Source organism: Scyliorhinus canicula, chromosome 10 (genome assembly GCF_902713615.1).
Source record: "Scyliorhinus canicula chromosome 10, sScyCan1.1, whole genome shotgun sequence".
Taxonomy (NCBI): Eukaryota; Metazoa; Chordata; class Chondrichthyes; order Carcharhiniformes; family Scyliorhinidae; genus Scyliorhinus; species Scyliorhinus canicula.
The window spans coordinates 23,928,071-23,950,955 of NC_052155.1; the positions used below are offsets into that span (position 1 = coordinate 23,928,071).

Genomic DNA, 22,885 nt, shown 5'->3' on the forward strand with positions numbered 1-22,885 from the left:
AGGTGACCCAGCATCCTAGTTTCCATTTCCTCCCATTGGGAAATCTCATCTTCCACCTGACGTTTACAACAGGAATTCTGATGAATTGGTAGAGTGCGGAATAGGGGCACAATCCTTCATCTTTTCTACTTTGTGCTGAAACACATTGTAATCCTAACAAACAAGTGCCATAGACTGCCAGGCCACTGCCACCTTGAGTTTGAAATTCCGGGGCGGCGCTGTGGCGCAGTGGTTAGCACCGGACCCTGGCCCCGGGTCACTGTCCGCGTGGAGTTTGCACATTCTCCCCATGTCTGTTCGGGTCTCACCCCTACAACCCAAAAAGAGGTGGAAGATAGATGGATTGGCCATGAAAAATTGCCCCTTAATTGTAATAATTACACAAAAGATTAAGTTTAAAAAATGTAAAAATAATCTATGAAAAATTGAGTTATTTTTCTGTTTATGCCCATTTCGCCAAAACTGCTCACTAAACTAGTTGATGAGGTGTAATGCCGTTTTGAACACAGCAGATCTCATCTTCCTTAATCTCCACTGAAACTGTGCACAATAGATAAGGGGCTGTGTGTTTCTCAGTGGTGCGCTGTTCACTGGCCGGGGGGGGGGGGGGGGGGGGGGGGGGGGGGGGGGGGGATCCCATTGAAGCCACCCCACACCGCCGTCAAACCCATGGGCAGGGTTGCGTTGCCAGCAGGAACAGAGAATGTCAGTGGCCGGAGAATTCCAGCGAAGGTCTGGATCAGGCTTGGCTATGTTGCAGTCTTACAATTGCCTTCCTAGCAACATTTACATTCCAGTATCATACATGGTGATTGTCCATTTGGCTGAGGTGCCAAAGGATTGCTTGTCTTTATTAAACTTAACTCTATCATAATTCAGCTCCTTCAGGAGGAGAGCAGTAGAAAATAGGAAGGATGGAGAAGCTCCAATAAAAAGTTTATAATTAGGCAAAGTCCTGCTCTTTATTACTAGTTTTCTCAGGAGACATGATATATTTTTTGTCTATTCATTGGATGTGGGCGCCATTGACTTTGCTAGCATTTATTGCCCAGCCCTAATTTATTTTGTTTTTGGGATGTGGGTATCGCTGGCTGGGCCAGCATTTGTTGCTCATCCCTACTGAACTGAGTGGCTTGCCCGGCCATTTCAATGGGGGCAGTTAAGAGTCAACCACATCTGCAGAGGAGGGATTTGAACCTGGATCCGCAGAGCATCACTCTGGGTCCCTGATTAAGTAGCCCAGTGACAATACCACTATGCCACCGCCTCCCCAATGTCTGGTATGTAACATGCATAGGTGATTACTAAGCCTTCGCTCCAGGTGGCTCTCTACTCTTCAAATCAATGTTTGAGCTGTTTCCTTCAGTACTGGAATATGCCTCAAGCCACGTGGCACTGCAAGCTCTTTTTGTGTGGTTTTCACCAAGAACAGTATGGACAACTCACTAAGAGGAGCGAATGAGCAAGCCAGTGGCTTTTCATTTTTAGTTAAAGCATATGGACAACTTGATGGCCGTATATTGACCAACATATGGAGACAGAATGAACATTGGGTCTTTTATGGTTGTACAGTTACAGCTGTGGACACTTACCCCATTGGCTTTGCTCACTGCTTGAAAATAAATGCTGTAACTCTTATGAGGGAGTAGTGGAGCATTCCAGTAGCCACTGTAGGTCTTGTTATCGCCAACTGTAAACGGTTGGGCCACTTGAAGAGCATCTGGTGGAAATTCAGCAGCAAAGTAATGAGGGGAGTCGGAAATGGAGGCGTTCTGATAGGGGATGGGAACAAAATAGCAGTCCAGAACATCAGTGGCCTTCTTACTCCTGCGTGGACGCTCTTCCTCGACAATCACCTGATAGGCACTGATAACAAAACAGAGAAAACATATTAACCAAAATATTAACAAGATTGATTGATTGTAGCAACAATTAGTATCTTCCTGAAGAAAATAGCTCCTTCCATGTCGGTGTGTGCTCATTTTCGATTGTTAATTTAATTGGGATCTTGATCCATTTTTCCATGAAAAGAAATTTGCCCGAATTAAAATTTAAAATGTTAGCTTTGAATCAGTGTTACTATCATAGCTGCTGTTCATACTGGACAGGTCAGATCCCAGAGTGATCCCTGCCCTTGATAGATCCTAATTTTTTTTAGAAAGCACAGAGGAAAATTACTGAACAAATTCACGGGAACCTGGGTGCCAGCCTGGCATTGCCAAATTACCCAGGTGGCACTGCCAGGGTGCCAAGCTGGCATTTTCGTGCAGCGGGAATCGTGCTAGGGATGCACTGTACGGGAATGGCAGGGTCCATGGGGGGGGGGGAGGACCCCTTTATTCGTGAGTTGATGCTTGGTGGGGTTTGGGAGTCACGTCAGGGCTTGCGAGATCAGGACGCTATTTTAAAATGGTGTCCCGATCTTTCCCTTCACTGAGGAGTTCCGGCAAGCTGAGTTCCCCAGTGCAGGGAATGGGGCTAAGCGCGGCTCGGCTGTGTGTTTCCCGCTGAGGCCCCGGATCTACCCAGATGGGCGTTAGATAGCGGCATGTTTCTCCAAGCACTGGGAACAACCTGGTTAATCACTCTGACACTTCCTCTCTCAGCATCTTTTCTCAACTGTCTTTTGTATCCGACACACACTTGATCACTGTCCCTATTTGGTGAAATCGCGCCCTTCAATACAAACACAAGACGACAACTCAAGTCCCCGCTATTCCTTTACCCCAACAATGAGTGGCAAACCACTCGGACACAAAGGCTTCTCGTTTGGGCCTGGCACAGTCGCGACGGTTTTCATTTGATGAACTCCTGAGCATTCACTTGATGCTTCTCACCCAACTCTTGTCTCTCCCGAGACACCCAAGAACCGCACTCTAAACTCACTGGGGACATTTTCCATCCATTCCCGCTGGTAGAATCGTCTGGTCCCACTGATGGTGAAGGTACGAGCAACTGGAAAACACTGTGACAGCTTTGGAACGGAAGACCCTGCTGCCAGCCAATGGCGTGCCGCCTCTGCAAAAACACACTGCTCGGGTCAGGTGTGGAAAATCCCGCCCACTAATTCTTCAATTTCAGAGCAAACAGATAAGTTCCCTTAACCCAGTACATCAGTAATACCTCCGCTGAACTGATTACTTTCCTGTGTATTACAACTGATTATTCAGTTAACTGCTGTCCCAATAAGTTTGTAGTTTCTCTTCCCAGAGCGCTGAAAATCCCAGGGCTGGATTCTACGCAGCCCGATACCGTAATCGCGGCCTGCGCCGGGGCGGAGAATCCAGTTTGATGCTGTAATTGGGCCAGGCATTGGTCCTGCGATTCCCCGCGATTATTCGGGCACCGAAAATCTGCATCACCGTGGAATACGGCGTGCGGCCGGGAGTCCATTGTCAGAAGCCAGCTCAGCAATCCTCCGCTCCCGACCGGCTGAGTTCCCGATGGCATGGAACTAACCACCTATTGCTCGTGTGGTGGCTGCAGACTCAGTCCACAGCCTCCCTGGTTGGGGCAGGCAGATCGGAGACCAGGGGGAGCCTGATAGGCGGCCGGCGATTAAAGTCGCAGGGCTTGAGGCTCGGGCGCGCGGCCGATCGGGGGGTTTATTTTTTTTGTTTGGCTTTGCGGCCCGGGTCCGCCATGGCGCAACCGCCGGAGGCTGCCGCCATGCGTATGCACGGCCTCGGACCCGGAAGTGCGGGGGCCCATATCTGCAGTAAAAGCTGCGAGATTCACTACGGGTCCCTGCTAGCCCCCTGCAGGGCTAGGAATTCGTCTGACTTTTTTGAAGGAATTTCGGGAGTAAAACTCCACCATTTACCGGCGTGGGGGACATAGTCCCATTTTCGGGGAATCCAAACCCAAGTGTTTTCTCTCTGACACTTCCTCCCTCAACTCCTTTTCTCAACTGTCTTTTGTACCCGACAGACACTGGATCACTGTCGCTAGGCAACAATAAAGTTCTTCTACTTGGAGTTTTTTGACTCACTGAACTTTCAACCCCTTTTCATCCATCTCTTTATCTTCCCGGGGCTGTAAGACCGCATTAAAAATGCATACACACAAAATACTTGAAATCTTTCGGTCACAAGTCCATCCAGACTCTCAGGCACTAAGGTTCGTAAAGAAAACCTGAATGAAACTGAAACCATTTTTACCTTTCTCAACAGAAAAAACAAATGGATTCAACTTAAAACCATACAGTGTTCATAGAATCAGTTACAATTCGCAGACAATTAAACTCACCACTGCAACCGGAAGAGAGGTACAACGTGCATTTTCGCATATGGATCAGTTGATAGCGTGTTACTGCTATTTAGAACTGGTACTGTAAGGGCTAGATTTTACATGGAGATGTATTCCCACATCCCTAGACAGAAAGGTCTTGAGTCCAACGACTCAGAATCCACCTGCCTCACAGCAATAATATACTCAGAGCCGCCTTGATTGATTCAGAGTGGGACTTCCATCGCATCTAGGAGGAAGTCCCATGCTAGGGAGCTGCTGGCCAACCTGACTGACCAGCAACTCTGTAGTCCCAGCAGCGCTAGGATCCAATGGTGGCCACTGCTGGCATTACCGGCAGTTCCTGAAGAATTGTCATGGATTTTGGGGTAAGGTGAGGGTTGCTTCTAATGGGTGAATGATGGCCCCTAATGAGTTATCTCCCCTTTCCTTTGTAATGGACCAGGGTTTAGATAACCCCAAACTGTATCATAGACCTCACCTGGCCCACAACGTTTAATAGATTGTGGTATGGGGAGCACACGGCCCACTCTACAGGTGTGGTGCAGCAGAAATGGAAAAGTATTTTTTAAAGCAAAACAATGTTTATTCTATGAACTCAAGTTAACATTTTTAAACAAACAGAGAACATCTTAGCAACCATTAATGCAAATACAACCCCCAAAGAATACAACACTAAGTAATTCGTAAGCTGTCCTTTTAACATCCAGAAGACTTAAAAAAAAACTTTTAAACAGAATCACATCAGGTTAAAGGTCACTACTGAGAGCAGTTATTAGTTTTAAATCACCAAAGGATCGATTTAAAGTTTTTAGATTACAGAGAGAGAGATTAATACCCCTTCTGGCTGTGACTGCAGCTATCCAGCTCTGAAAACGAAACTAAAACACACCCTGCAGCAAACAGCCTAAAACGAAAGTAAAAAAGCTGACATACAGCCTAGGTCCACCCACACTCTGGCATCACTGATAACACCCATTTCTTAACGGTACATTTCTTAAACACCCATTTCTTAAAGGTACTCTCACATGACACCGTTGAATTCCTGAGCATTCACTTGATGCTTCTCAGCCAACTCTTATCTCTCCCGAGACACGCGAAACCTGCACTCTAAACTCACTGGGAAAATTTTCCATGCATTCCCGCTGGTGGAATCATCTGGTCCCACTGATGGCGGAGGTAGTAGCTCATGCAACGAAAGCTGTCAGGCTGCCTGCCTTGTCTGATAAATAGTGGCAGAGGTGGGACAAGGCCAATTAATGGCCGCTTAAAGGCCTCTGTAAACCTAAGGACGTGAGGGCTGACTGATGCCTCCCCCACCCATCTCAATATGGCAGACAGGTCATGGGGAGGGGGGGGGGGTAGCAGGAAATGGTGGAAAGGCCACCTGCTCTGTTTTATGAGCTCCCACACCTGTCCAGATCAACCCAAGGAGTAAATTGTCTCGTCTCATGTAAAAGTCAAAATGGTCGCATTCATCCTGAGAACTACAACAGCTAGTGGTAGAATTTCATGGATTACGGGCATGATTCGGCACCTCATCGCCCGACTTGCTGTCAATCGAAACAATGGAACCTTGCGAGACACCCTCACTCGGCGTGACCCAGATCAGCATATGTAAATGAGCCATACAGCTCATTTAAATATACATTCGCCAGATTCGCCCGGCACTGGGGACACATCAAGTGCCCTTGTCCAGCATCATGGACAGGGCAGGTTGCCACCCTGACTCTCCCTCTGGCACCCGGTTACTTTGGCAATGCCAAGGGGCGGGGGTGCCTGAAGGGGGGGGGGGGGGGGGGGGGGGGGATAGAAGATCGGGGAAGGTTTCCAAAATGACGCCCCGATCTGCGAAGTCTTTTCTGATGCTGAGCTTCTCTAAGTGTAGTCTCGATGGAGAAAATCTCCCTGACGCTCAAATAAATGGCGAAGTGCCAAGTTGAGTTGTGAGATGTTTCTCGGCGCCCTCGCGAAACGCCATTCAGCGGACTTTACCTCAAGTCTGCTGAATCGTGCCCAAGTGACAAAAAACACAGTCAAATTGTCATTCTTCGGTTTTGCTTTTATCCTCAATGGTCATTCACAAAGAAATCGCCTCAGGATCTGATTAGCATATGCCACAATATAGAATAAAGTTGAAAATCAAATGGAAATCAATGCAATCAGGCTGAATGAAAGCAGAGAACAGATACCATTACCTTTAAGCCTCTCATCATCTTACTGATGTTATGAAAATTAAAGAACAACGCTCCATGACCATTACTTATGCACAACATGATTTTAAAAATTGCAACTTTGGAAAAATTCTCTTTTTAATGGAACATATTCCAGCTGCCTTCAAAAAAACTCAAAACTTAACAAAATATAATTTTCATCAGACTTATAACATGCTAGTGATGATCAGCTTTTAAAGAGATACAAAGGTGCAAGGTAACACTAAGGGTAATTTATCATGGCCAATCCACCTAACCTGCACATCTTTGGACTGTGGGAAGAAACCGGAGCACCCGGAGGAATCCCGCGCAGACACAGGAACGACGGACATTGAGAGGTGACCCGATAGAGGTTTATAAGATTATGAGTAGCATGGACAGAGCGGATGGTCAGATGCTCTTTCCTGTGGTAGGAGAGTAAAGAACTAGGGGACATGGATTTAAAGTGTGCGGGGAAAAGGTTAGAACTGATATGTGTGGCAAGTCTTTTACACAAAGGGTGGCAAATATATGGAATGCGCTGCCCGGGGAGATGGTGGGTGCAGGTACGAGAGCGTCATTAAGGGAGATCTGGACAAATATATGAATAGGGTGGGAATGGAAGGATACGGACTCCATAAGTGCAGACGGTTTTATTTAGGCAGGTACCATGGTCGGTGCAGGCTTGGAGGGCCGAAGGGCCTGTTTCTGTGCTGTATTGTTCATAGTTCTTTGTAAATGTGACTAGTTCCCTCCGAGATAATCTAGACCACTCCTCCACCATACCCAGTACCTCTCCCATCACCCATGGCACCTTCCCATGCAATCACAGAAAATGTAACACCTGCCCCTTTACCTCTTCCTTGCTTAACATCCCAGGCCCAAAACACTCATTCCAGGTTAAGCAGCGTTTCACTTGCATCTCTTCCGACTTGGTCTACTGCATTCACTGCTCCCAATGTGGTCTCCTCTATATCGGAGAGACCAAACGCAGACTGGGTGATCGCTTTGCTCAGCATCTTCGGTCTGTGCGCATTCAGGACCCTGACCTTCCTGTTGCTTGCCATTTTAACAAAAGACCCTGCTGCCATGCCCACAAGTCTGTTCTTGGCCTGCTGTAATGCTCCAGTGAAGCTCAATGCAAACTGGAGGAACAACATCTCATCTTCCGGTTAGGCACGCTACAGCCTTCTGGCCTGAACATCGAATTCAACAACTTCAGATGATCATCTCCTCCACCTCGACCCATTTGTTTTCATCCCATTTCATTTTAACTGTCTTTTACCATTTCTTTCTTTCTTAATATCTATTTAATTTCCCCCCCAAATCTCATCCACCTTTCCTTCACCGGTCTCCTCTTTGCTTCCCCCTTCCCCCACATCTACAGTTCATCCTCTGATGTTATGTTTCCCTGCTGTTTGACCTTTCACCTCTTTTGTCCTCTCTGGGGACTGCCGTTAGCACTCTTTGCCTTTGGTTTCTGTGGCCATTAGCACCCGGTTTCCCTAGGTTTCTGTGGCTATGACTCATTTTTCATTCTCACTCCACAGGATAAATATTTCCCACTTTCTCTGCCTGTTAGCTTTGACAAAGAGTCATCGGGCTCGAAACGTTAGCTATTTTCTCTCCCTACAGATGCTGCCAGACCTGCTGAGATTTTCCAGCATTTTCCCTTTTGTTTCAAACTAGTATTAGTCATTCAATCTACTAAAGTACTGTGGGGTCATTGACAAGACAAAACAAGATTGGTTGGAGTCCTGTTCTTTTATCCCTAGGATAAGAGTTTGAACATTGGCATGAAAGCATAATTACTCTGTCATGCTGAGGATTCTCAACTTACAGTTTCCAATCTATAGCACTAAACTGAGTGTCACTCACAAACGTTGCATGGTGTAGGGTATGGAAATGCAACATCCGCACTGATCTTCAATCCTTTCCGCCCTGGATGAAATGGGGGGGGGGGGAGGCAGGAAGGTGGTGGGTTCCCCATCCTGCACCATCCCACCTCTCTCAAGGGCAATAAATGCTGGTCTAGCCAGTGACATCTGCAACCCACGAATGATATTTTTAAAGTAATTACATGCACCCCTAACCCCTCCCACCCCGAACCTTCCTCCAGGAGGCGAATTATGTTCTGCCCATGTGTAAATCTAAGAGAAACAAATTTCTACGCCAACGCTCAAATGTCAATCCAGTAAGCAAGCAGATTATTCACTGATGGGGAAAACACTTTGATTAAATATCTATTCGTAGATGTGATGACTCACACAAAGAGACACCATCAGCCAACAACAGAACAGGTTGAGAAAGGTATGCTCGGAGCAAATCTTCCTTTTCTCTTCATGTGTTTCACTGTCCTCAGGCTAATCACACCACTCTCTTAAAATCTCTGTCAAAATAATGGGTAACCCGAAACTTTGGGCAATAATTTTTACATTTCTTGTAATTTTTGTTTCCATTGACTTTCCAGAGAGCTGTGCACAAACCATTGAGACATTATTGCCCATCTTACACTGCCAGCCAAGGTCAGACGTACCTCCACTGCCCCAATGTCATGGCTATCAAGTGCGAGAGGAACATGGTTATAGGTCCAGGTTACCCAGGAGTATTATCCTGTATATTTTCTAACAGGGATGTTGTGGGGTTATCCTGGGCTTCCTCATGAAATTCAAATGCTTCAATCTGATTCTTCCTATGTTTTCAAGCCAAGTGAATTTGTGGAAGTGATTATCCCACGTCACAACAGCCAATCAATCCTGAAAAAGACTTCTTTGTCCTTGTTACTACAGTGAACCGGCATTGGTCTCCCTCATCGTATTACACTACAGTGTGAATCAGTACTGGTTTCTACCCAGAGACAACGCATTACACTGTGAATCAGTACTGGTTTCTACCCAGACACAATGCACTGTAGTGTGAATCGGTGCTGATCTACTCAGAGACAACGCACTACAGTGTGAATCAATGCTGGTCTACCCACAGACAACGCACTACAGTGTGAATCAGTGCTGGTCTACCCTGAGGCTACGCACTACAGTGTGAATCAGTGTTGGTCTACCCTGAGGCTACGCACTACAGTGTGAATCAATGCTGGTCTACCCTGAGGCTACGCACTACAGTGTGAATCAATGCTGGTGTACCCTGAGGCTACGCACTACAGTGTGAATCAGTGCTGGTCTACCCTGAGGCCATGCACTACAGTGTGAATCAGTGCTGGTGTACCCTGAGGCTACGCACTACAGTGTGAATCAGTGCTGGTGTACCCTGAGGCTACGCACTACAGTGTGAACCGGTGCTAGTCTACCCAGACACAATGCATACAGGGCGCGATTCACCGCTGCGCACAACGGGTCGGAAAATAGCGGGAGGGCCTTCCCGACATTTTTCCCGACCTCCCGCTATTCTTCCCCCCCCCCCCCCCCCCCCCCCCCCCCCCACCACGGCCCGGCCCCACCGCCACAAAATCGCTGCTCGCCGTTTTTTACGGCGAACAGCGATTCTCCCCAGGCTGATGGGCCGAGTTCCCAGGCCTTTACGGCCGTTTTCACGAACGCAAACACACCTGCTCTCACCGTTTGTGAAAACGGCCGCAAAGTGCCGTCCCGGACAACCATGGCACCGATTGGCACGGCCGTGCCAAGGGTGGCATGGGGCTGCGATCGGTGGGCACCGATCGCGGGCAGCGGGTCCGATACCCGCACACTCTTTGTTCCTCCGCCGCCCCGCAGGATCAGTCCGCGGGGCGGCTGAGGGGCATGACGGCCCGCGCATGCGTGGGTTTGACGCATACGCGTGATGACGTCAACCACGCATGCGCGGGTTGGAGCCGTCCAATCCGCGCATACGCGGCTGACGTCATCGTGCGCATCAGCCGCCGTGATGCTTGGCACGCGGGCTTAGCGACGGTCGCTAAGCCTGCGATGCCGTGCTTCACGGGGCCCCGCTGCTCGCCCAGCCCGGGGGGGGGGGGGGGAGAATCAGGTCCCGGGAGGGGGCGCGGAGGCTGCCGTGAAACACGGCCAGTTTCACGGCAGCCTTTACGACTCTCCGCATTTGCGGAGAATCGCGCCCTACAGTGTGAATCAGTGCTGGTCTACACAGACACAATGCACTACAGTGTGAATCGGAACTGGCATACCCAGAGACAATGCACTACAGTGTGAATCGGAACTGGCATACCCAGAGACAATGCACTACAGTGTGAATCGGAACTGGCATACCCAGAGACAATGCACTACAGTGTGAATCGGAACTGGCATACCCAGAGACAACGCACTACAGTGTGAATCGGTGCTGGTCTACCCTGACACAACGCACTACAGTGTGAATCAGTGCTGATCTACCCAGAGACAATGCACTACAGTGTGAATCAGTGCTGGTCTACCCTGAGGCTACGCACTACAGTGTGAATCAATGCTGGTCTACCCAGAGACTATGCACTACAGTGTGAATCAATGCTGGTTTCTACCCAGAGACAACGCACTACACTGTGAATCAGTGCTGGTCTACCCAGACACAACACACGACAGTGGGCAGCATGGTAGCATTGTGGATAGCACAATTGCTTCACAGCGCGAGGGTCCGAGGTTCGATTCCCGGCTTGGGTCACTGTCTGTGCGGAGTCTGCACATTCTCCCCGTGTGTGCGTGGGTTTCCTGCGGGTGCTCCGGGTTCCTCCCACAGTCCAAAGATGTGCAGGTTAGGTGGATTGGCCACGCTAAATTGCCGTAGTGTCGAAAATTTCCCTAAGTGTTGGGTGGGGTTACTGGGTTATGGGGATAGGGTGGAGGTGTGGGCTTGGGTAAGGTGCTCTTTCCAAGAGCCGGTGCAGACTCGATGGGCTGAATGGCCTCCTTCTGCACTGTAAATTGTATGGAATCAGTGCTGGTCTACCCACAGACAATGGCCTACAGTGTGAATCAATGCTGGTCTACCCTGACACAACGCACTACAATGTGAATCAGTGTTGGTCTACCCACAAACAACGCACTAAAGTGTGAATCAGTGCTGGTCTACCCTGACACAACGCACTACAGTGTGAATCAGTGCTGGTTTCTATCCAGAGACTACACACTACAGTGTGAATCAGTGTTGGTCTACCCACAGACAACGCACTACAGTGTGAATCAGTGCTGGTATCTATCCAGAGACTACACACTACAGTGTGAATCAGTACTGGTCTACCCAGAGGCTATGCACTACAGTGTGAATCGGTGCTGGTCTACCAGAGACAACGCACTACAGTGTGAATCAGTGCTGGTCTACCCTGACACAACGCACTACAGTGTGAATCAGTGCTGGTCTACCCTGACACAACGCACTACAGTGTGAATCAGTGCTGGTCTACCCAGAGACAACGCACTACAGTGTGAATCAGTGCTGGTCTACCCAGACACAACGCACTACAGTGTGAATCAGTGCTGATCTACCCAGAGACAACGCACTACAGTGTGAATCAGTGCTGGTCTACCTAGAGGCTATGCACTACAGTGTGAATCGGTGCTGGTCTACCCTGAGGCTACGCACTACAGTGTGAATCAGTGCTGGTCTACCCTGACACAACGCACTACAGTGTGAATCAGTGCTGGTCTACCCTGAGGCTACGCACTACAGTGTGAATCAGTGCTGGTCTACCAGAGACAACGCACTACAGTGTGAATCAGTGCTGGTTTCTATCCAGAGACTACACACTACAGTGTGAATCAGTGCTGGTCTACCCAGACACAACGCACTACAGTGTGAATCAGTGTTGGTTTACCCTGACACAACGCACTACAGTGTGAATCAGTGCTGGTTTACCCACAGACAACGCACTACAGTGTGAATCAGTGCTGGTCTACCCACAGACAACGCACTACAGTGTGAATCAGTGCTGGTCTACCCTGACACAACGCACTACAGTGTGAATCAGTGCTGGTCTACCCTGACACAACGCACTACAGTGTGAATCAGTGCTGGTCTACCCTGACACAACGCACTACAGTGTGAATCAGTGCTGGTCTACCCACAGACAACGCACTACAGTGTGAATCAGTGTTGGTCTACCCAGACACAATGCACTGCAGTGTGAATCAGTACTGGCCATCTACAATGAATGAAAAATGGTCTACCCATACTTATTGGTCTGAATTTTGGAGAGGGTCCATGGATTAGTCCAGAATGGTGCTGGTGGCCCATATCCAGAAATTCTGAAACCAGAAATTCCACCTGAAATCAATCCCTACTATTTCTCAAGGGCAGAGGGTGGGAATAGTGTCGGTCTGCACTTCGCACATATCTGAGGTGCATGGAGGAAACTCTGCTATATTAAAGTGCAGGTGCCTTCAGTAAGGTAAAATGTTTGTTTGGGGAATGTCCAAAACATGATTGGTGCACTTAGACATAGAAGTTAGCAGAGTACTTTAGAGACCTAGGCTGGGATTTTCTCTCCACCCCTGCCCCCACCTACCTCCCCCTCCCGAGTGACGAAGGCGGCTCGCCATTGGCTCTTGGTGGAATCTTCCGCTCCAATCAAAATCAATGGCCATTTGCATTGCTCGCCAGCCACACCGCCGGGAAATCTGCCACCAGGGGTTACCTTTGACGTGACCGGAAGATCCCGCTGGTGGAAAGGGTGGATAAGCCCTGGCCGTAGGGTACCCTTTTGGAAAGATGGGTCCCAGGATACCTTTAGTAGAGGTGAGTTGTCCTTTGGGTAAAATCGATTGCCCTTTGGCATACTGTCAAAATCATCAAATACTTTTTAAATATCGGAAACAAACTGGCTGCAGTACTAAAACAAAAGTGCTTGCTATTTCACTCTGTTCATTGGTATAAGCCTGAGGGCTGCCATTATGGGATTTGGGCTGATACCACCGCCTATCATTATTACAGTGGGGTGTCTATTAGTTTACAGTTTGATTGACCGCTCCAAGTGTTTATAAAGTATTATAAAGGACCATGAATGCAACGCATGTTGTTAAGTGGTTGAAGGAATTCTCAAGTAGGGAATGGGTTTTTAATCAATGAGTGTCATTTTTAAACAGTGAATTTGTCAACAGACACTTGGAACTTTGTTTTATTTCCATCAGCATGGGCCCTGAGATTTGCCCGTGGTGGTGACTGGATGAATTGGCACGGAAGGTGTAAGGGCAAAGGGTGGTGGGGCGTGTTGGCATGAGTTGGCAATAAGTTGGAATAGGAGCGATAAAGAGCATTGGGGTGGGTAGAGGGGCACAGGGTGGCGCGGATGGATCATGGGGAGTGTGTGGTGAGGTATGAGAAGGAGTGACGAGGTGAGGGCCAGAGGGTGTTTTGTATAATGAATTTTTTTGCCCATTAATGAGTCCAATCTTTCGCCCAACCTGTCTCCATACCAGGCAGCTCCTGTGCTGTCTCTTAACTGAGGGCAGGATTCCATTACACATCACGCACACGCCACACATGACATCCTCCACCCCCCCCCCACCCCGACCATCCCCTCCCCCCCCCCCCCCCAACCCCGACCATCCCCTCCCCCCCCCCCCCCCCCCCCCCCCACCCCGACCGTCCCCTCCTCACCCCCAACACCGGCTCACACCTCCCACAGAATCAAAATCAGAACTCCTTGGGCAGCTTTTCTAGAGTCAGAATCACAGAGCCGGGAATGCTCACATGGGAGCGATCGTTCAAGTTTGCCCAGCTGTCTCAGTTTCCAGCGGTCAATCATCCAAAGGTTTTTCACTGACAAAAGTCACAAATAACAGCATTAAGACAGGTTCATCCAAATCGAGAAAATATTTTGCTCACAAGTAAAGCATGAGCTTCTGACAATGAAATGTCACACTTCTTAACTTTGGGAACACTAATCATTCTTCCTGCTATTTTCAGTAGTGACTATAGCAGATGACATAAAATTCCCTGTGGTGAGGTGCAACACATAATGATACCGAAAGGCTCTTTCAAGCAATTACACTTGGGTATTGCATGAGAGAATTCAGTTGGAAACCATACTTTCCAGCTTTTTTAAAAAAGCAGATAAACGTCCACGAGATTAAATAACGTGCGGCATCCTATAAATTTTGCTTAATCACTATTCCGAGCTCAGAACAATTTAGTGTTTCGTAATTTAGATATGTAAAGGTCAAACATTGGTTTTGCATTATGATAAACAGCAAGGAAGGGTTGGCAGAACAAAAGAAAAACAAGATACGTGCTTTCTATTCGCTGTTAACAGTATAGTGGGTGGAATTTTCTGTTTCTTGCAAGAAAGCGGGCGTTCAGCTCGCTGACTGCACAGCCGGCTTTTCCCGCCACATTGCGTGGCTCTCTGCGCAGAAACAATCTGCAGGCGTGACCCACGCCATCAAGATGGTAGAACGGGGTTGGGAACAGCTGGCAACGCTGGGATCCCGAGAGTAAGGGCATCTCGATCTCCAACAAAGAACAAAGAACAAAGAAATCTCCCTTCTCTCACACACAAAAGGGGAACCCCCCCCCCCCCCCCCCCCTTGCGGACACATGTAATCTGCGGACACATGTAATCCCTCCCCCCCTCCCCCCCCACACACCACAAGCACAAGAAGAAGAACACTGCACACAGATAAGGGGGACCCCTCCCCATGAAGCCCACCCTTGGCATTGACTCCTGGCATGGACCTGTCAGGAAGAGTGCCAGGGGGCAGTGCCAGGGTACTGCCCGGTATGTCCCTCTCCCCCATCCTTCCGCTATACTTACCTGTACGTCCCTGGCAAGTTTCCTTTCCTTGGTTCATGTTTTGCAAAACGTGCTGTAAGCCTCGCCGACGTTATGACACACCAACTGGAGGGGGGGCGGGGGGGCCCTTCATGTTGTGATGATACGATGGGGAAGTCCTTTAATGAGCTGCCAATATACTAAAATGAGGTTTCCGACCGCCCTGGGAGGGAGCTTTGCTACGTTACTAGTGAGGAGCTGGGTAAATCAGAAATTGTGATCTCGCTTGCAAGGTTTTAATTTTCTGTCCCTTGTGATATTTTGAGCCCACATCGCTGCTTGTGCTCGTGGCAAACGCTTGTGCAAAATTGTAGCCATGGAGAATAACTCGCTACAAAGTCCAAGAGTTCCAAAGAATAATCACCAGCTTCATTAACCAGATATCGTTTGCTTTTCCCTAATTTTTCCCCTTCCTCTCCTGGATTACACTGACTAGATTTTTGTCAGATGGGATTCTGTAATGTTTTTGAAACGCATATTAATTCCACGATATTCCACCCCTGGACATATTTTTAGAAAACTTTGTGAGGTAATTATTTTTATATTGTTGATATTTTCCTTCTGGATGAAAAGTATGAATTTCACAAGTCTACAAGAACAACAAAGAAGTTGAATATCACCTAAATGGAAAAAGAGTGCAGAAAGTTGCAGCACAGAGGGATTTGGCGGTCCTCGTGCATAAATCACAAAATGCTAGTGTTCTCTGATATATAACATCTAGCATGCAAGCTCAGAAGGCTGTAGCTCCCTTGGCAATGCCAATGAGCTCAGCAATTCTAATGAGTTTATTCCTTTTTAAGCACATTCATGTCTACTTCAATAACCCAAAAGTCACTTGAACTCCCCTGTAGGGCACCTCACCTCCCACAAAGAGCACTGACCTCTCAGAAGTGTCCTGGGACCTATCCAAAAGTCTCCAAAGACCACAACTAACTCTAAGCCTTCTCCTGATGGGTCTTATGTGCACAAGCACAGGGCAGCACGGTAGCATTGTGGATAGCACAATGGCTTCACAGCTCCAGGGTCCCAGGTTCGATTCCCGGCTTGGGTCACTGTCTGTGCGGAGTCTGCACATCCTCCCCGTGTGTGCGTGGGTTTCCTCCGGGTGCTCCGGTTTCCTCCCACAGTCACAAAGATGTGCAGGTTAGGTGGATTGGCCATGATAAATTGCCCTTAGGGGGCAGCACGGTGGCCTAGTGGTTAGCACAACCGCCTCACGGCGCTGAGGTCCCAGGTTCGATCCCGGCTCTGAGTCACTGTCTGTGTGGAGTTTGCACATTCTCCCCGTGTCTGCGTGGGTTTCGCCCCCACGACCCAAAAAAAAAATGTGCAGAGTAGGTGGATTGGCCACGCTAAATTGCCCCTTAATTGGAAAAAATAATTGGGTAATAAATTGCCCTTAGTGTCCAAAATTGCCCTTATTATTGGGTGGGGTTACTGAGTTATTGGGATAGGGGCAAGTGTTCACCTTGGGTAGGGTGCTCTTTCCAAGAGCTGGTGCAAACTCGATGGGCCGAATGGCCTCCTTCTGCACTGTAAATTCTATGATTATATGATTAAGTCACGTTTTGGACATGCCACTAGTGAAAATTGGATCAAGATTTAATAAGTGCAGTTGCCTCTATGAGCCACTGATATACAAAGCTCAACCAGCTTCCACTTCTGTCCATGGTATTTCAGCATGGAATGGGAGGACTTGTGAAAGAAATCACGCGCGCAATTTAGTGGCCACGTCCCATCAGAATCAGGATGGGATGCAAACGGTAGAACCCAAGAGAGGCTTCTTTCAGAATTCCCTACCGATGTTACACCTCGTGAGATCTAACGACATCTTGCAAGACATTGCGATCTAGATCCCGCCCAAAAGAGCTTAAAAGCTAATTTAGCGATGCTGCCGCTGGATCTGACCGGCACCCGGCATCTACTGGACTTGCCGAGGTGACCCCAGCCAGGCACCGTTTAGCATCGGTCCCCACAAACAGGAACCAGGCGAAATGATACTTGGGGTGGGGATCGCCCAGGCAGTTAGAGGCGCCCAGGTGGTCGGATTCTGACGAGGCTGGCACCCTGGCAACTGCTGGTGCCACCCAGGCACCTTGGCACTGCTAACCTGACACTCTGGCACTGCGAAGGTGCCAAGTTGGCATTTTGGCCGTGCCGAGGATTGAACCCGGGGGTGTTCTGTTTATAAGTGATGGGGTGTGGAGGACTAACCAACAGGTATGTTGGAGCATTGTGGGTAGGCCTGCTGCATCGTTGGGGGGGGGGGAGGAGAGAGATTGGGGCACCATTACAAAATGGCGTCCTGATCTCTGCTTGCACTGTAGAGCTCCGCCCACTGGAGTGTGGCCTTGGGAGGTATTCCCTGTTGGAGAAACACAGCAGTGTCGTTCGATTGAGGGGTCATTCCTGACGCTAGACGGACTCTTTTTTTTTTTAGTTAACTCATGCCTCACATCTGCACTTGTTCTACTCCCAGTGTTTTGAAGTCATTTTTTTAAAAGAGAAAAATAGAATTAACAGTAATGTGATAAAAGCTGGCACCCGCACAACGTGCAGATTAGCTGGATAGTTTGGAAAGAGGGAAAACCAAAGTGCTTTCCATTTTGATTCCACCTGCTGAGAACCTTTCACATTTTCTTTTCTAATTTCAGATTTCTTGGATTCAGAGCACTTTGCTTTCTATTCCTGCCCCTTTCTATATATTTTCCATTCCAAATTTTATAATCTGGGGAAGAAAAACAAAATGGCAACAGAACTGATCGTTGTACAACTGACCAAGCCACCTCAGACAGCACCTTCTAAACCACAATGTCTACGATCTAGAACACAAAGGCAGCAGGTACCTAGGAATACCACCACCTTGAGGTTCCCCTCCAAGCCACAGCCCATCCTGACTTAGAGACCATAAGATACAGGAGCAGAATTAAGCCACTCGGCACATTGAGTCAGCTCCGCCATTCAATCATGGCTGATATGTTCCTTCTTCCCATTCTCCTACCTTCTCCCCACAACCCCTGATCCCTTATTAATCAAGAACCCCAGATTTGTGCTTGTGGTGCTGTTACTACAGGGCTACAGACCAAGAGTTGGAAGTTATAATTAGACAGAATTATCTTTCTTGGAACTAGGAGCAGGAGTAGGCAATTTAGTCTCACAAGTTTGATCCACTGTTCAATATGGTCATGGCCGATCCCATCTGCCATCTGTTGATCTCAACTCCACCATCCTGCCCATTCTCTGGCGTGAAAAACCGGTGTGAAAGGGGCACATATTCTGAGCCATGCAGAGGGCGAGAAGGGACCCGACGTAAAACGAGCTGCTTTTGCTGCAGATATGAGCCCCCGCACTTCAGGTTTGGAGGTCACGCATGCGCACGCCGGCAGCCTCCAGCGGCCGCGCCGTGCTCCATGATGGACACAGACCGCGGAGCTGGGCATTAAAAATAGAACCCCCTCCTGATCGGCCGCGCGCCCGACCCTGACCGCCCCCCCAAACATTGCCCGGCTGTGTATATGGCCCCCCCTGCCCTCCGTCCGGCCTGCCCCTGACTAGTATCCCGACCCGCAGGACCATGTATCGATCCACGCCATTGGGGCTTCGGCCGGTCGGGGGCGGAGAATGGCTGGGCAGGCCTCCAGCAATGGCCGCAACAATAGCCACAGGTAGGTGATATGCCGTGTGGTGTTTTGGGGCCCTGAGAATCAGGGAACCGGCACCGGTCCCGATTTCGTGTGCCGAAATGGATTCTCCGCCCTGCCGCCGACCACGATTTCAGCATTGGGGTGCGAAGAGTCCAGCCCACTATATCTACAGTATCCCCATTATCCACTTGGCTTGTTGCATCTTCGAAGAACTCTTGCAAATTAGTTAAACATGATTTACTCCTTCATAAAACCATGCTGACTCTGATGGTTTGCGCTTTGACTTTCGAAATGTCCTGAGTTGACTTCCTTAATAATAGATTCTAACCATTTCCCAACATCAAATGCTAAACTAACGAGTCTGTAATTTACTACATTCTGCCTCCCTCCCTTTTTGAATAAGGGTGTTACATTAGCATTTTTCAAATCCACTGGAACCTTTCCCGACTTGGAAATACGTCGCCATTCCTTCACTGTCGCTGGGTTAACATCCTAAAGCACTCTCCCTAACAGCACTGTGGGTGTACCTACACCAGATGCCCTCAAGAAGGCAGCTCACCACCTCCCTCCTTCTCAAGGGTGATGAGGAATGGGCAATAAATTCTAGCCTTGCCAGCTGCGTTCACATCCCACAAATGGATGAAAAAAACATAGCAATTGAGTGACAGCAACAGCCCTGTTATATATCAGCAAAATTAACATTTACAAATGTAGCATAGGAATCACTATCATTATTCACAGGGTGAAAAGCAGAGAATAAAGAATAGTGAAACATCTGGAATTCACCCTATATGGGAAAGGGCACACTTCTGTTTATTAGAGAGCTGATACTGAGATTAACTGTAAAAGTGACTTCACGCATTCTGATGCTAAGCATAAGGCAGCGATTTAACAGCTGAATAGGTTAATAACTTGGATCTGCATTGATATTAGCTCAACTCCACAGCATTGATGGGTTCACTACCCCATTTAAACCATTATCCCTGGCAACGTGATCCATGGTCAGCCTGGGAGTTTCTGGTCAGCATAGTTTAGGGACACACAGCTGGAGAAGTTCTCTTGAAATAAAAGGGCTCCTAAGGAGAATCACTGATCCAGTTGGGATGGATATTGACAAATGAAATGAAAATCGCTTACTGTCACAAGTAGGCTTCAAATGAAGTGACTGTGAAAAGCCCCTAGTCGCCACATTCCGGCGCCTGTTCGTGGAGGCTGGTACGGGAATTGAATTGCTGGCCTGCGTTGGTCTGCTTTTAAAGCCAGTGATTTAGCCTTGTGCTACTTGAATAAATGATAAAGTGGCTCAGCGATATTAGTCTAAGTGGTACAAGTCAAACCAGACAAGCTCATAGCAATCCCTCTTCAAAAGGACAAACTGTTTGAAACACTTTGGAAATCTTTCAAAAGCACTCCAACTGTGATGCATAGAAAAGCATTCTTAGACTTGCAAATGTTATTGTCAACTGGAAATCTTTCAGGGTAAAATTTATTCCGAAATGAGTATGATATTTCAATGGAACTTCAGCATTTCAATGAGGTTTAATGAGTGTGTGTTCATTTTCTTCCCTTTTGCATGTGATTTAAAATGGAGGCAAAGCAAATGTTTTTCTTTCAAAGGACCATGAGCCTTTTCTTCCTGTGAAGGCAGTGTGGAAGCAGAGTCGGCGTGGAGTGGATTCAATGGGAAATTCCATTGACAAGCAAAATTCCGATCAACTACTTTCCAGCCACTGAGAGGATAAGTTAACCGTGCCTATTGTCTGACATGAATTCTCCGCTTCATTCCCTATCTTCAAATCCCTCCAAGGCCTTGACCATCCCTATCTATGCATTTTCCTCCAGCCCCACAACCCTCCCAGATATCTGCTCTCGTCTAATTCTGACACTTTGTGAACATCCCTGACTTCAAATGCTCCACCCTTGATGGCCGTGCCTTCAGTTGTCTCGGTCCCAAGCTCTGGAATTCCCTCCTCTGCCTCTTTTTCCTCTTTTCCTGACCAGGCTTTTGACCCAATATCTCCTTATGTGGTCTGGTGCCACACTTTGTTCTATAATGTCCTGTGAAGTGCTTTGAGACATTTCATTACGTTAAATGTGCTATATAAATATAAGATTTTGTTGTTGGACACGGAGGCTTTTTCTCATACCCTGTCTTCTTATATCCTTAAATTTTAACTAAATAGATTAATCAGGTTGACAGGTTATTAAAAAATATATCAAAATAAAGAACTTTAACTTTGAAATTTATGAAGCACTCGCATAATCTTCTTTATCTCTACACTTTTGAAATCAGTAATGTATTTAGCTTTGAGCTCCCTCGCAGCATCTGCTTGAAAGCCCCAGGTAGTGACATTCTGATGCACAGCATGTGCACTGGTTACAGAACAAAAGGGAAAAGGCGTCCGTCTGCCATCGGTGGGAATAAATTGGATTTAAGATCCTCGGCGCGCTTAGGAGTATTTCCTCCTATTTTTTTGGCACAGTTACACTTTCGCCACACTTGGAAAGAGAACATATTTGTCTTTGCTTTAAACTGAAAGGTTGTGGACTGGCTGATGCCAGAGAACATCAATCTATTTGTTTTCACCAGATGGATACTGACCCATGAGGAAACATGGCACAACAGACCATTCATCAAACTTCTGATGAGCACTTGCAGTTTGCTGGGAATCGGGATCCAATTTTGCTCCTGTCTCAACTGGAAGCAGCAACGACGGCAAGCTCGAAATCAACATTACTAAATCCTCCACTTACTTACTTAAATTCAGCTCCTGTCTTGCCGTGCTTGGTGCATCTCATGAGATGTAAACAATCTCGATACTGGGTTACATTTTTTATTCAGCATTCCATAAGGCATATGTGCTGTTAGTTCAATTCATCGAGCATTTCCAACGATTAATTTTCATGATCACCTTTAGCTCAGAACGTACGAGATAGGAGCAGGAGTAGGCCATTCTGCCCCTCGAGCCTGCTCCGCCATTCAAAACGTTCATGGCAGATCTGTTTGCGTTTCGAGTTCCGCTTTCCCAACGAGCCTCGATAACATTTGATTCCCTGGCCTATCTACCTCTGCCTTAAAAATATTAAAAGACCGCCTTCTGAAGCCAAGAGTTCCAAAGTCACACAACCCCCGAGAGAAAATAATTTCTCCTCATCTCTATCCGAAAAGGGCGACCCCTAATTTTAGAACAGTGTCCCCTACCACAGAATTACAGAATTGCTATGGTGCCAGAAGGAGGCCCTTAGGCACATCGAGTTTACACTAGCTCTCCGAATAAGCAGCATGATTTAGTGCCAATCCCCGCACCCCTGCACATTTTTGCTGTTCAAGTAACCATCTATTGCCCTCTTAAATGTCTCGTTTGAATCTGCCTCCATGGCTCTTCCAGAGAGAGCATTCCAGACCTGAACCACTCATTGTGTGAAAGAAGTATTTTCTCACGTCATATTTGCTTCTTTTGCAAAACACTTTGAATCTATGCCCTCTCGTTCGTGATCCATTTACGATCAGGAATAGTTTCTCCCTCTGTACTCTGTCCAGCTCCCTACTTTTGGGCTAACCCACAAGAGGAAATATGGGGCAAAATTCTCCATCTTGCGCCACGAGTAGCGGAGTTCCAATGAGGCAGAGAATCCCGCATTCGTGAAAAAAATTGGTGTCGGGCGCCAATCCGTTTCCGATGCCCCGATCCCCCGTGCCAGTGGGAGGATACAAATGGATCATGAAGATCCATTTACATCCACTCAGAGGACAGGCACCATATTCTCCTGGACTGTGTGATTATCCGGTCCTCTGGACCAGGAATCACCTGGGCGAGAATCACCACGGCTATTGACAAGTGGGGCCATGACGGGGTGGACCTTGCAGTGGGCAAAGGGGGTAACTCTTTAAGGGAGTTGCCCCCAGAGTCCATCCGAGGGTCGCCCTCCCCACTCCGCTGCACAGTACAAGACCTGCCCACCTCCACCAGACTCCCCCACCAGCCCCCACAGACACCCCCTAAATAGAGATTTCCCCCAGAGACCGCCGAAGTAAAGTGACCCCCACAGAGACCACCTAAATGAAGGGAGTCCCCAGAGACTCCCTA

At 48.0% G+C, this 22,885-nt stretch overlaps 1 protein-coding gene across 9 annotated transcripts in view; it reads right to left on the reverse strand.

Moving 5' to 3' along the window:
- LOC119972279 (receptor-type tyrosine-protein phosphatase mu-like) overlaps window positions 1–22,885 on the reverse strand; it is a 985,231-nt gene that overhangs the window by 273,185 nt on the left and 689,161 nt on the right. For all 9 annotated transcript variants that reach the window (XM_038808716.1, XM_038808713.1, XM_038808721.1 and 6 more), the window contains exon 12: window positions 1,593–1,866. In XM_038808716.1, coding sequence (XP_038664644.1) covers window positions 1,593–1,866 — 274 coding nt within the window. The remainder of the gene's footprint in view (window positions 1–1,592; window positions 1,867–22,885) is intronic.